Source organism: Salmo salar, chromosome ssa12 (assembly GCF_905237065.1).
Source record: "Salmo salar chromosome ssa12, Ssal_v3.1, whole genome shotgun sequence".
NCBI classification, from domain to species: domain Eukaryota; kingdom Metazoa; phylum Chordata; class Actinopteri; order Salmoniformes; family Salmonidae; genus Salmo; species Salmo salar.
This window is the reverse complement of record NC_059453.1, coordinates 16,895,682-16,908,582: the sequence shown is the minus strand read 5'-3', so window position 1 is coordinate 16,908,582 and position 12,901 is coordinate 16,895,682. Positions and strand designations below refer to the sequence as shown.

The 12,901-nt window shown below is 53.7% G+C and overlaps 1 protein-coding gene across 3 annotated transcripts in view; it reads right to left on the bottom strand.

Moving 5' to 3' along the window:
* Positions 1-12,901, bottom strand: part of LOC106564294 (tether containing UBX domain for GLUT4) — a 46,769-nt gene that overhangs the window by 9,511 nt on the left and 24,357 nt on the right. For 2 of the 3 annotated variants that reach the window (XM_045690880.1, XM_045690881.1), the window contains 3 exons: positions 8,357-8,409; positions 5,233-5,444; positions 4,128-4,309 (listed from right to left, as the gene is read on the bottom strand). In XM_045690880.1, coding sequence (XP_045546836.1) covers positions 4,128-4,309; positions 5,233-5,444; positions 8,357-8,409 — 447 coding nt within the window. The remainder of the gene's footprint in view (positions 1-4,127; positions 4,310-5,232; positions 5,445-8,356; positions 8,410-12,901) is intronic. The other variant, XM_045690882.1, reaches the window with a different exon arrangement.

The window sequence follows — 12,901 nt, the reverse complement described above, 5'->3', positions numbered from 1 at the left end:
GCGATTATGAATTGAGATTTTCAAACACTTGGTAATTCCACCAGACACGGTTAAAACAAGGTTCAGGGTAGAGAACATCACCTCTAAAATTAGATGATATGAATTCATACATACTGTGCTAACTGAATACGAAACCAAATGTAAAAATCTTTAGGCTCAATCATTATTAGAAATTAAATTATAGGTCAAAGTGCCTTAAAAACCTGTAGTCGTAGCCTAGTGACTGCACGTAGCCTAGCGAGTGCACGGAGCCTAGTGACTGCACGGAGCCTAGTGACTGCATAGCGACTGCACGGAGCCTAGTGACTGCATAGTGACTGCACGGAGCCTAGTGACTGCACGGAGCCTAGTGACTGCACGGAGCCTAGTGACTGCACGGAGCCTAGTGACTGCATAGCGACTGCACGGAGCCTAGTGACTGCACGGAGCCTAGTGACTGCATAGTGACTGCACGGAGCCTAGGCACGGAGCCTAGTGACTGCATAGCGACTGCACGGAGCCTAGTGACTGCATAGTGACTGCACGGAGCCTAGGCACGGAGCCTAGTGACTGCATAGCGACTGCACGGAGCCTAGTGACTGCACGGAGCCTAGTGACTGCACGGAGCCTAGTGACTGCACGGAGCCTAGTGACTGCATAGCGACTGCACGGAGCCTAGTGACTGCACGGAGCCTAGTGACTGCATAGTGACTGCACGGAGCCTAGGCACGGAGCCTAGTGACTGCATAGCGACTGCACGGAGCCTAGTGACTGCATAGTGACTGCACGGAGCCTAGGCACGGAGCCTAGTGACTGCATAGCGACTGCACGGAGCCTAGTGACTGCACGGAGCCTAGTGACTGCATAGTGACTGCACGGAGCCTAGTGACTGCATAGTGACTGCACGGAGCCTAGTGACTGCATAGTGACTGCATGGAGCCTAGCGACTGCACCTAGCCTAGCGATTGCACCTCGCCTAGCGACTGCAGCTAGCCTTGCGACTGCATGGAGCCTAGCGACTGCAAGGAGCAGCTTGTGTACAAAACAGTCTGGTCCAGTCATTCAACATGTCATGTTTCAACTTCTCCCTTATCTCTGTTCTACAGTGTTGGGATGGCGACTGTGGAGAAATAGGCTGCCTGTTTAACGTTGGTGGCTGGTTGTGGCCGAGGGGCTCGGCTGCTGTCAGGTGTTTGTTGTTGTTTTTCTTCATGCAATCGTCGTAAAGTAGGGGATATTCTTCTAATGATTTAATACACGTCGTGTTGCTGCTTGTTGTCGCTACAACTCTGAGGCACTTTTTGGCACAACACATGCATTTGGTTGACATTGGTTTCCCTGTAGCCGAAATACTGGCACCCCGCTGAAGCCGCGCCGAAATACTGCCACCCCGCTGAAGCCGCGCCGAAATACTGCCACCCCGCTGAAGCCGCGCCGAAATACTGCCGCCCCGCTGAAGCCGCGCAGAAATACTGCCGCCCCGCTGAAGCCGCGCAGAAATACTGCCGCCCGCTGAAGCCGCGCGAGAAATACTGCCGCCCCGCTGAAGCCGCGCAGAAATACTGCCGCCCCGCTGAAGCCGCGCAGAAATACTGCCGCCCCGCTGAAGCCGCGCAGAAATACTGCCGCCCCGCTGAAGCCGCGCAGAAATACTGCCGCCCCGCTGAAGCCGCGTTGAAATACTGCCGCCCCGCTGAAGCCGCGTTGAAATACTGCCGCCCCGCTGAAGCCGCGTTGAAATACTGCCGCCCCGCTGAAGCCGCGTTGAAATACTGCCGCCCCGCTGAAGCCGCGTTGAAATACTGCCGCCCCGCTGAAGCCGGGTTGAAATACTGCCGCCCCGCTGAAGCCGCGTTGAAATACTGCCGCCCCGCTGAAGCCGCGCCGAAATACTGCCGCCCCGCTGAAGCCGCGCCGAAATACTGCCACCCCGCTGAAGCCGCGCCGAAATACTGCCACCCCGCTGAAGCCGGGTTGAAATACTGCCACCCCGCTGAAGCCGGGTTGAAATACTGCCACCCCGCTGAAGCCGGGTTGAAATACTGCCACCCCGCTGAAGCCGTGCCGAAATACTGCCACCCCGCTGAAATACTGCCACCCCGCTGAAGCCGTGCCGAAATACTGCCACCCCGCTGAAATACTGCCACGCCGCTGAAGCCTTGCCGAAATACTGCCACCCCGCTGAAATACTGCCACCCCGCTGAAGCTGCGTCCTTCTTTCGCAACAAACCGTCATTCTCGTTAGCACTAGCAGCACTCATGTTTCCGACACACTGAGGTTAAGCCCCAGAGTTTCTCCTACTGTACCATCTTTGGTAAAGCCCCAGAGTTTCTCCTACTGTACCATCTTTGGTAAAGTCCCAGAGTTTCTCCTACTGTACCATCTTTGGTAAAGTCCCAGAGTTTCTCCTACTGTAGCGTCTTTGGTAAAGCTCCAGAGTTTCTCCTACTGTAGCGTCTTTGGTAAAGTCCCAGAGTTTCTCCTACTGTACCATCTTTGGTAAAGTCCCAGAGTTTCTCCTACTGTAGCGTCTTTGGTAAAGTCCCAGAGTTTCTCCTACTGTACCATCTTTGGTAAAGTCCCAGAGTTTCTCCTACTGTACCATCTTTGGTAAAGTCCCAGAGTTTCTCCTACTGTACCATCTTTGGTAAAGTCCCAGAGTTTCTCCTACTGTAGCGTCTTTGATAAAGCCCTCCCTCTCCTCACCAGCATCTAACTGGGCGCTTTAAGCAGGGGACCCTTGTGATTGGGCAGCATGTGTATGCCATGCAGAGAGTGAGAGAGCCCGCTTGTGATTGGTCAGCAGTATCTGTGCCGAGTGAATGAATGGAGTCCAGTGCATCTCAATAGAGAAGGTAGTGTGGTCTAGTTGTGCCAAATAAAGGGTCAAAGGAGAACATCACAGCCTCTTGCAACATTATATATCACGTCCATATCGCACGTTGGATGTGAATAATCACGTCGCCCACCAGCGTGGTAACCCTCTATGTCAGTGTAAACAGGGTCAGCATGCTGAAGAGGGAAACTACAATGTCTCAGAACATAGACTGAACAGATGAACTAGGAATTGCCAATCCATTAATTTTAGGATGAACTCTCCCTTTAAAACAATTATGATAATTTGGTAGGTGCTTATAATTGTCCTATTTCACACTTGTGGTGTGTAGTGGTGTATAGTAGTGTGTAGTAGTGTGTAGTGGTGTGTAGTAGAGTGTAGTAGTGTGTAGTGGTGTGTAGTAGAGTGTAGTGGTGTGTAGTAGTGTGTAGTAGTGTGTAGTGGTGTGTAGTAGTGTGTAGTGGTGTGTAGTAGTGTGTAGTAGTGTGTAGTGTATAGTAGTGTGTAGTAGTGTGTAGTAGTGTGTAGTAGTGTGTAGTGGTGTGTAGTGGTGTATAGTAGTGTGTAGTGGTGTGTAGTAGTGTGTAGTAGTGTGTAGTGGTGTGTAGTAGAGTGTAGTAGTGTGTAGTAGTGTGTAGTGGTGTGTAGTAGAGTGTAGTAGTGTGTAGTAGTGTGTAGTGATGTGTAGTAGAGTGTAGTGGTGTGTAGTAGAGTGTAGTAGAGTGTAGTAGTGTGTAGTAGAGTGTAGTAGAGTGTAGTAGTGTGTAGTAGTGTGTAGTGGTGTGTAGTAGTGTGTAGTGTATAGTAGTGTGTAGTAGTGTGTAGTGGTGTATAGTAGTGTGTAGTGGTGTGTAGTAGAGTGTAGTGGTGTGTAGTAGAGTGTAGTAGAGTGTAGTAGAGTGTAGTAGTGTGTAGTAGTGTGTAGTGGTGTGTAGTAGTGTGTAGTAGAGTGTAGTAGTGTGTAGTAGTGTGTAGTGGTGTGTATGTAGTGGTGTGTATGTAGTGGTGTGAATTGGTTAATGTGTTTGTAGCATATCCTAACTCTCCCTGAGACATCCACAGAGTAAGCGGGGTTAAGTGCCTTGCTCAGGGGCACAACGGCAGATTTTTCACCATGTCGGCTCCAGGATTATGAACCAGCGACCTTTTGGCTACTGGCCCAACGCTCTGACCTCGAGGCTTCCTGCTGTCCTGGTGACACTTGTTAACAATGACGGAGAATTGCTAATGCTACCTTTATCAGTTAGGTAATAGGTCATTTTAGAGTGACCTACCCCTTTAACCCTTCAACAGGTCTGATTGGTAGTGTACCTGGCAGTTTGAGCCACTTGGGGACCTTGCCGGTGTCCGTCCTGACTGGTTTGGGGGCCTGGCTGTGTGTGTTAGGCTCCTCCTGCTCCATCTCCCTGGTCCCCGCGGGGGGGTCTGGAAGGGGCTCCTCTGTTACCATGGAAGAGAAGGAGGAGGAGGGGGGCGAAGACCTGGGCATACAGCTGAGAGAGGGGGGAGAGAGAGGGTGAGGAATGAAGGGAGAGAGAAAGGGATGGAGGGGAGGAAAGAGCATTCAGTCCACAGGATTTCATCAGATGTGTATTCTGAACACACACACTTCCTGTACTTTACATTCTCAAAACCAATCTATCTCTAGACCCCCAACTCATAGAAAGACATTTCTGGACTCTCCAGATGGGGCAGCGACGTGTTTGGGAAGTGGAGTGTGTCCCCCCCCCCCCAGGGGGTTCAGGCTCTTTCATGTGGCCAGGACTAGTGACCTCAGAGGTTAGGAAAGGTCATGACACCACTATCGCATGACTTCCTGTCCAGGGGATGGAACAAACACATCCTCTCCTGACAGAACAACATTTCACCTTTGACCCGGATGCCACATTATCAATAACCTAAACATCCCTCTCTCTCTCTCGCTCCCTCCACTATGTCAATGTCTGTCTTACCCCCCTTTCCCACTCCCCCTCTCTCTCGCCCTCCCTCACAGAAGTAGGGGAGAGGTAGAAGGTGCCCTGGCATCCCCTTTGAAGCTAATAGTGGAATTAGGGACAGGAGGAGGAGAGAGAGGTGTGGATGGATGAAAGGGGGAGATGGGTTAATGAGGTGTGTGTGTGTCCTCGACCGGTGGCGGAGAGGACAACAGGTGGGGGTCAGTTTGGGGAAATGGCTCTATCTTTAGAGGAAGGGGGAGGTGGGGTTTGTGTTCGTGCGTTTGGTCGGAACCCTTCAAAGGGATTCCGACGATGACAGCGCTGTGACAGGAAAATAGAGCCGTCGCCCGGGGTTACACAGCTGAGCCGTGTTGCCAAGACGATGGGGCAGTTCCACCAACAGGCTTTTCTGGTCCTCTCCTTCTCACACACAAATCAAATGTTGTTGTTTGGTTGTTAAACGTCAATGGTAGACTGACCCAGCAATGGCCTCGTCTGCTTGTAGGGCCGAGACACTGGACTCCAGGAGATGTCTCTCTAGGTAACTCTCTGTGGAGAGAGACCACATCAGAACCACCACCAGAACCATCTCATCCAAGTCAACATGTTTAAATCCAACCCAGGTAACGGGAGACGGACCTGTCTTGACGTCAGAGCCAAAGTAGACCAGGGCAGCAGGGAACAGGTCAGCCTGGAGGGAGAGGAAGAGAGACGCTAGTTTCAATCTACTTCTAACACTCAAACAGCTTCTTCGCCGTCACCAAACATGGTGGCACACAGTTCAGTTTGAAGTCAACCACTAACTGAAGGCTCATCAAGCGGTTGGGAAAACACCTTCACCACGAGAGCCAAACAACAACCGCTGAATGCCAACCCCTTAAAGTGAAAGGTTTAAATGGTGCTGATGGTTGTAATGGCTGACAGACTGACTCTGTTTACCTGAGAGAGGTAGACATCTCTAGTGCTGTCTGTTGAGGATAGACACAGCCCCAAAACCTTCTCTCCCTCCCGTCCTTCCCCCTTTGTCCTCTCTACCCCTCCCTACCCCTCTGCCCCAATCCTCCCCCTGCCCTCTCTACCCATCTCCCCTTCATCCTCCCCGTCCTCTCTTGCCGCCTCCATCTGTCCTCTCTCTACCCCCTCTATCCTCTCTCTACTCCCCTCTACCCCCCTCTGTCCTCAGTCCTCTCCTGTCCTCTCTCGCCTCCTCCTCCATCTGTCCTCTCTCTACCCCCCTCTGTCCTCAGTCCTCTCCTGTCCTCTCTCTACCCACCTCTGTCCTCAGTCCTCTCCTGTTCTCTCTCTACCCACCTCTGTCCTCAGTCCTCTCCTGTTCTCTCTCTACCCACCTCTGTCCTCAGTCCTCTCCTGTTCTCTCTCTACCCACCTCTGTCCTCAGTCCTCTCCTCTCTCTACCCCTCTCCCCTCTCTCTAACCCTCTGTCTAACCCTCTCCCCCCTCGCTCTACCCCTCTCCCTACCCCACTGTCTACCTCTCTACCCATCCCTCTCCCTACCCCTCTGTCTACCTCTCTACCCACCCCTCTCCCTACCTCTCTACCCACCCCTCTCCCTACCTCTCTACCCACCCCTCTCCCCACCCCTCTCCCTACCTCTCTACCCACCCCTCTCCCCTCTCCCTACCTCTCTACCCACCCCTCTCCCTACCTCTCTACCCACCCCTCTCCCTACCTCACCCCTCTCCCTACCCTCTCCACCCCTCTCCCTACCCCTCTCCCCACCCCTCTCCCCACCCCTCTCCCTACCTCTCTACCTACCCCTCTCCCCACCTCTCTACCCACCCCTCTCCCCACCTCTCTACTCACCCCTCTCCCCACCTCTCTACTCACCCCTCTCCCTACCTCTCTACCCACCCCTCTCCCTACCCCTCTACCCACCCCTCTCCCTACCCCTCTACCCACCTCTCTACCCACCCCTCTCCCTACCTCTCTACCCACCCCTCTACCCACCCCTCTACCCACCCCTCTCCCCACCCCTCTACCCACCCCTCTACCCACCCCTCTCCCTACCTCTCTACCCACCCCTCTCTCTACCTCTCTACCCACCCCTCTCCCTACCCACCCCCTCTCCCCTACTCCCACCCCTCTCTCTACCCACCCCTCTCCCAACCTCTCTACCCACCCCTCTCCCTACCTCTCTACCCACCCCTCTCCCTAACTCTCTACCCACCCCTCTCCCTAACTCTCTACCCCTCTCTCTACCCACCCATCTCCCTACCCACCCCTCTACCCACCCCTCTCTCTACCTCTCTACCCACTCCTCTCTCTACCCACTCCTCTATCTACCTCTCTACCCCTCTACCTACCCCTCTCCCTACCCCCCTCTACCTACCCCTCTCTCTACCTCTCTCCCTACCCCCCCTCTGTCCTCTCCATACCCCCCCTCTGTCCTCTCCATACCCCCTCTGTCCAACCCTCTCCCCCCATCTCTACCCCTCTGTCCAACCCTCTCCTCCCCTCTCCCTGTCTCCCTCCTCCTCCCCTCTCTCTCTAGTCCCTCTGGTTTCTATTATGGACAGAGCTGTTAATGACTATTATTAGAGACTCTGAACAAGAAACAATGTGTAGCAATGAGATAACAGACATTCCACCAGTCTCTCCCTGGACACAACATGCTCCCTTTGGCACTGGACGGCTCAATAGGCAGGGGAGGGATGTTGGGATGGGAAACATTCCTTCTGTGACATGACACAAAGTGATTGAAGATTCTGTCTATGTGTGTGTGTGTGTGTGTGTGAGAGAGATGGCTCCAGAATCTCTCTCCAGACTGGTGTGTACTTCTAAGGGTGTAATCGTGGGGATCTCTACACTCCCTGTGAATCTAACCCTTGCAACCTCACACATCAGACACTGCCTCCCCCTTCACTCGCCTCGCCCCATCCATCCCTCCCTCCCTCCCCAGATCAAACAGTGGTGAATGTCAGTAGGGCAGAGAATGGACACAGAGAGAGAGGAGGACAGGAGAGAGAATGGACACAGAGAGAGAGGAGGACAGGAGAGAGAATGGACACAGAGAGAGAGGAGGACAGGAGAGAGAATGGACACAGAGAGAGAGGAGGACAGGAGAGAGAATGGACACAGAGAGAGAGGAGGACAGGAGAGAGAATGGACACAGAGAGAGAGGAGGACAGGAGAGAGAATGGACACAGAGAGAGAGGAGGACAGGAGAGAGAATGGACACAGAGAGAGAGGAGGACAGGAGAGAGAATGGACACAGAGAGAGAGGAGGACAGGAGAGAGAATGGACACAGAGAGAGAGGAGGACAGGAGAGAGAATGGACACAGAGAGAGAGGAGGACAGGAGAGAGAATGGACACAGAGAGAGAGGAGGACAGGAGAGAAAAGAGCAACAGAGAGAGATAGATTTATTTTTGTAAAGCACATGAGAATGTGTTGTGTTATTATTGTGTATGGTTTATGTGATGTCTCCATGCTGTTTCCAACCCACTACAACCCTAATTAATACTTTACACTGATTGGAGCAACAATAAATACAGTTTACCAGTCCAATTTCATTCTGTTCTTTAGAGATATGGAGAGCGTTACCTGTAGGGGGGGGGGGGTGTATGTAACAGGAAACTTACCTGGAAGAGGGTGGCTGTTGGGTCCTCCAGAATGGTTTTAGGAGGAGCGATGACTGGAAGAGAGGAAAGGATATTTTTATATCCAAAATGAGAGAGAGAAGAGATTCTCCTCTCCCTCTCCCTCTCATCCCTCCCCCTCTCCCCCTCTCCCCTGAGGACCTGAGCTCTAGGGCCATGCCTCAGGACTCCTGGCTGTCCCCGTCCCTCCCCCTGAGGACCTGAGCTCTAGGGCCATGCCTCAGGACTCCTGGCTGTCCCCGTCCCTCCCCCTGAGGACCTGAGCTCTAGGGCCATGCCTCAGGACTCCTGGCTGTCCCCGTCCCTCCCCCTGAGGACCTGAGCTCTAGGGCCATGCCTCAGGACTCCTGGCTGCCAATCCAGGTTCTGTTGTTCTGCCTGCAGACGCGCAGACATGCTACCTTGTCTCGGACCTGCTGTTTCCATCCTCCCTGTCTCTTCCAGTCACTGTGCTTCTATATCTCCATTGCTTGCTGATGTAAAAAGGGCTTTATAAATATACTGAACAAAAATATAAACACAACATGTAAAGTGTTGGTCCCATGTTTCATGAGCTGAAATAACATTTCCCAGAAATGTTCCATACGCACAAAAAGCCTATTTCTCTAAATAGTTTTGCAATAATGTGTTTACATCCCTGTTAGTGAGCATTTCTCCTCTGCCAAGATAATCCATCTACCTGACAGGTGTGGCATATCAAGAAGCTGATTAAACAGCATGATCATTACACAGGTGCACCTTAAACTGGGGACAATAAAAGGCCACTCTAAAATGTGCAGGTCTGTCACACAACACAACGCCACAGAAGCCTCAAGTGGAGGGAATGTGCAATTGACATGCTGACTGAAATCAACAGATTAGGGCCTAAAACGTATTTCAAGTGACTGATTTCCTTATATGAACTGTAACTCATTAGAATCGTTTAAATTGTTGCATGTAACTTTTATATTTGTGTTCAGTATAAAGTTGAAGGAGAGAGACGGAGCGAGAGAGAGAGAGACGGAGCGAGAGAGACGGAGCGAGAGAGACGGAGCGAGAGACGGAGCGAGAGAGAGAGAGAGAGAGAGACGGAGCGAGAGAGAGAGACGGAGCGAGAGAGAGAGACGGAGCGAGAGAGAGACGGAGCGAGAGAGAGACGGAGCGAGAGAGAGACGGAGCGAGAGAGAGACGGAGCGAGAGAGAGAGAGAGAGAGACGGAGCGAGAGAGAGAGAGAGAGACGGAGCGGAGAGAGAGAGAGACGGAGCGAGAGAGAGAGAGAGAGAGAGACGGGAGCGAGAGAGAGAGAGAGAGAGACGGAGCGAGAGAGAGAGAGAGAGAGAGAGAGAGACGGAGCGAGAGAGAGAGAGAGACGGAGCGACAGAGACGGAGCGAGAGAGAGACGGAGCGAGAGAGAGACAGAGACGGAGCGAGAGAGACAGAGACGGAGCGAGAGAGACAGAGACGGAGCGAGAGAGACAGAGACGGAGCGAGAGAGAGAGAGACGGAGCGAGAGAGAGAGAGACGGAGCGAGAGAGAGAGAGACGGAGCGAGAGAGAGAGAGACGGAGCGAGAGAGAGAAGAGAGAGACGGAGCAGAGAGAGAGAGAGACGGAGCGAGAGAGAGAGACGGAGCGAGAGAGAGAGAGACGGAGCGAGAGAGAGAGAGACGGAGCAAGAGAGAGAGAGACGGAGCGAGAGAGAGAGAGAGACGGAGCGAGAGAGAGAGAGAGAGACGGAGCGAGAGAGAGAGAGAGACGGAGCGAGAGAGAGAGAGGAGACGGAGCGAGAGAGAGAGAGAGAGACGAGAGCGAGAGAGAGAGAGAGACGGAGCGAGAGAGAGAGAGACGGAGAGCGAGAGACAGAGAGCGAGAGACAGAGAGCGAGAGAGAGAGAGACGGAGAGAGAGAGAGAGACGGAGCGAGAGAGAGAGAGAGAGACGGAGCGAGAGAGAGAGAGAGACGGAGAGAGAGAGAGAGACGGAGAGAGAGAGAGAGACGGAGAGAGAGAGAGACGGAGAGAGAGAGAGACGGAGAGAGAGAGAGACGGAGAGAGAGAGACGGAGAGAGAGAGAGACGGAGAGAGAGAAAGACACGGAGCGAGAGAGAGAGAGAGAGGGAGAGAGAGAGAGGGAGAGAGACGGAGCGAGAGAGAGAGAGACGGAGCGAGAGAGAGAGAGACGGAGCGAGAGAGAGAGAGACGGAGCGAGAGAGAGAGAGAGAGACGGAGCGAGAGAGAGAGAGAGACGGAGCGAGAGAGAGAGAGAGAGACGGAGCGAGAGAGAGACGGAGCGAGAGAGAGAGAGAGACGGAGCGAGAGAGAGAGACGGAGAGCGAGAGAGAGAGACGGAGAGCGAGAGACAGAGAGCGAGAGAGAGAGACGAGAGAGAGAGAGACGGAGAGAGAGAGAGAGAGAGAGAGAGAGAGAGAGAGAGAGAGAGAGAGAGAGAGAGAGAGAGAGAGAGAGAGAGAGAGAGAGAGAGAGAGAGAGACGGAGAGAGAGAGAGAGAGACGGAGAGAGAGAGAGAGAGAGAGAGACGGAGAGAGAGAGAGAGACGGAGAGAGAGAGAGACGAGAGAGAGAGACGGAGAGAGAGAGAGACGGAGAGAGAGAGAGAGACGGAGAGAGAGAGAGAGAGAGAGAGAGAGAGAGACGAGAGAGAGACGAGAGAGAGAGAGAGAGACGAGAGAGAGAGAGAGAGAGAGAGAGAGAGAGACGGAGAGAGAGAGAGACGGAGCGAGAGAGAGAGAGACGGAGCGAGAGAGAGAGAGACGGAGCGAGAGAGAGAGAGAGAGAGAGACGGAGAGAGAGAGAGAGAGAGAGAGAGAGAGAGACGAGAGAGAGAAAGAGACGGAGCGAGAGAGAGAGGGAGAGACGGAGCGAGAGAGAGAGACGAGAGCGAGAGAGAGAGAGAGAGAAGCGAGAGAGCGAGAGAGACGAAGGGGAGAGAGAGAGAGACGGAGCGAGAGAGAGAGAGAGAGAGACGGAGCGAGAGAGAGAGAGACGGAGCGAGAGAGAGAGACGAGAGCGAGAGAGAGAGAGAGAGAGCGAGAGAGAGAGAGACGGAGCGAGAGAGAGAGAGAGAGACGAGAGCGAGAGAGAGAGAGACTGGAGAGAGAGAGAGAGACGGAGCGAGAGAGAGAGAGAGGAGAGAGAGAGAGAGAGAGACGGAGCGAGAGAGAGAGAGAGAGAGAGAGAGCGAGAGAGAGAGAGAGAGAGAGAGAGAGACGGAGCGAGAGAGAGAGACGGAGCGAGAGAGAGAGAGAGACGGAGCGAGAGAGAGAGACGGAGCGAGAGACTGGAGAGCGAGAGACAGAGAGCGAGAGAGAGAGAGAGAGAGAGACTGGAGAGAGAGAGAGACGGAGCGAGAGAGAGAGACGGAGCGAGAGAGAGAGAGAGACGGAGCGAGAGAGAGAGAGAGACGGAGCGAGAGAGAGAGAGACGGAGCAGAGAGAGAGAGACGGAGCGAGAGACGGAGAGCGAGAGACAGAGAGCGAGAGAGAGACGGAGAGAGAGAGAGACGGAGAGAGAGAGAGACGGAGAGACGGAGAGAGAGAGAGACGGAGAGAGAGAGACGGAGAGAGAGAGAGACGAGAGAGAGAGAGAGACGGAGAGAGAGAGAGAGACGGAGAGAGAGAGAGAGAGAGAGACGGAGCGAGAGAGAGAGAGAGAGAGACGGAGCGAGAGAGAGAGAGAGAGAGAGACGGAGCGAGAGAGAGAGAGGAGAGAGACTGGAGCGAGAGAGAGAGAGAGAGAGACGGAGAGAGAGAGAGAGAGAGAGAGAGAGAGAGAGACGGAGCGAGAGAGAGAGAGAGACGAGAGAGAGAGACGGAGCGAGAGAGACAGAGACGGAGAGAGAGAGAGACGGAGCGAGAGAGACAGAGACGGAGCGAGAGAGAAGAGAGACGGAGCGAGAGAGAGAGAGACGGAGCGAAGAGAGAGAGACGGAGCGAGAGAGAGAGAGAGACGGAGCGAGAGAGAGAGAGACGGAGCGAGAGAGAGAGAGAGACGGAGCGAGAGAGAGAGAGAGACGGAGCGAGAGAGAGACGGAGCGAGAGAGAGAGACGGGAGCGGAGAGAGAGAGACGGAGCGAGAGAGAGAGAGACGGAGAGCGAGAGAGAGAGAGCGGAGAGAGAGACGAGAGAGAGAGAGACGGAGAGAGAGAGAGAGAGAGAGAGAGAGAGAGAGAGAGAGAGAGAGAGAGAGAGAGAGAGAGAGAGAGAGAGACGGAGAGAGAGAGAGAGACGGAGAGAGAGAGAGAGAGAGAGACGAGAGAGAGAGAGAGAGAGAGAGAGAGACGGAGAGAGAGAGAGACGGAGAGAGAGAGAGAGAGAGAGAGAGAGAGAGAGAGAGAGACGAGAGAGAGAGAGAGAGCGAGAGAGAGAGAGAGAGAGAGAGAGAGAGAGAGAGAGAGAGAGAGAGAGAGAGAGACGGAGAGAGAGAGAGACGAGAGAGAGAGACGAGAGAGGGAGAGACGGAGCGAGAGAGAGAGACGGAGCGAGAGAGAGAGAGAGAGAGAGACGGAGAGAGAGAGAGAGAGAGAGACGGAGAG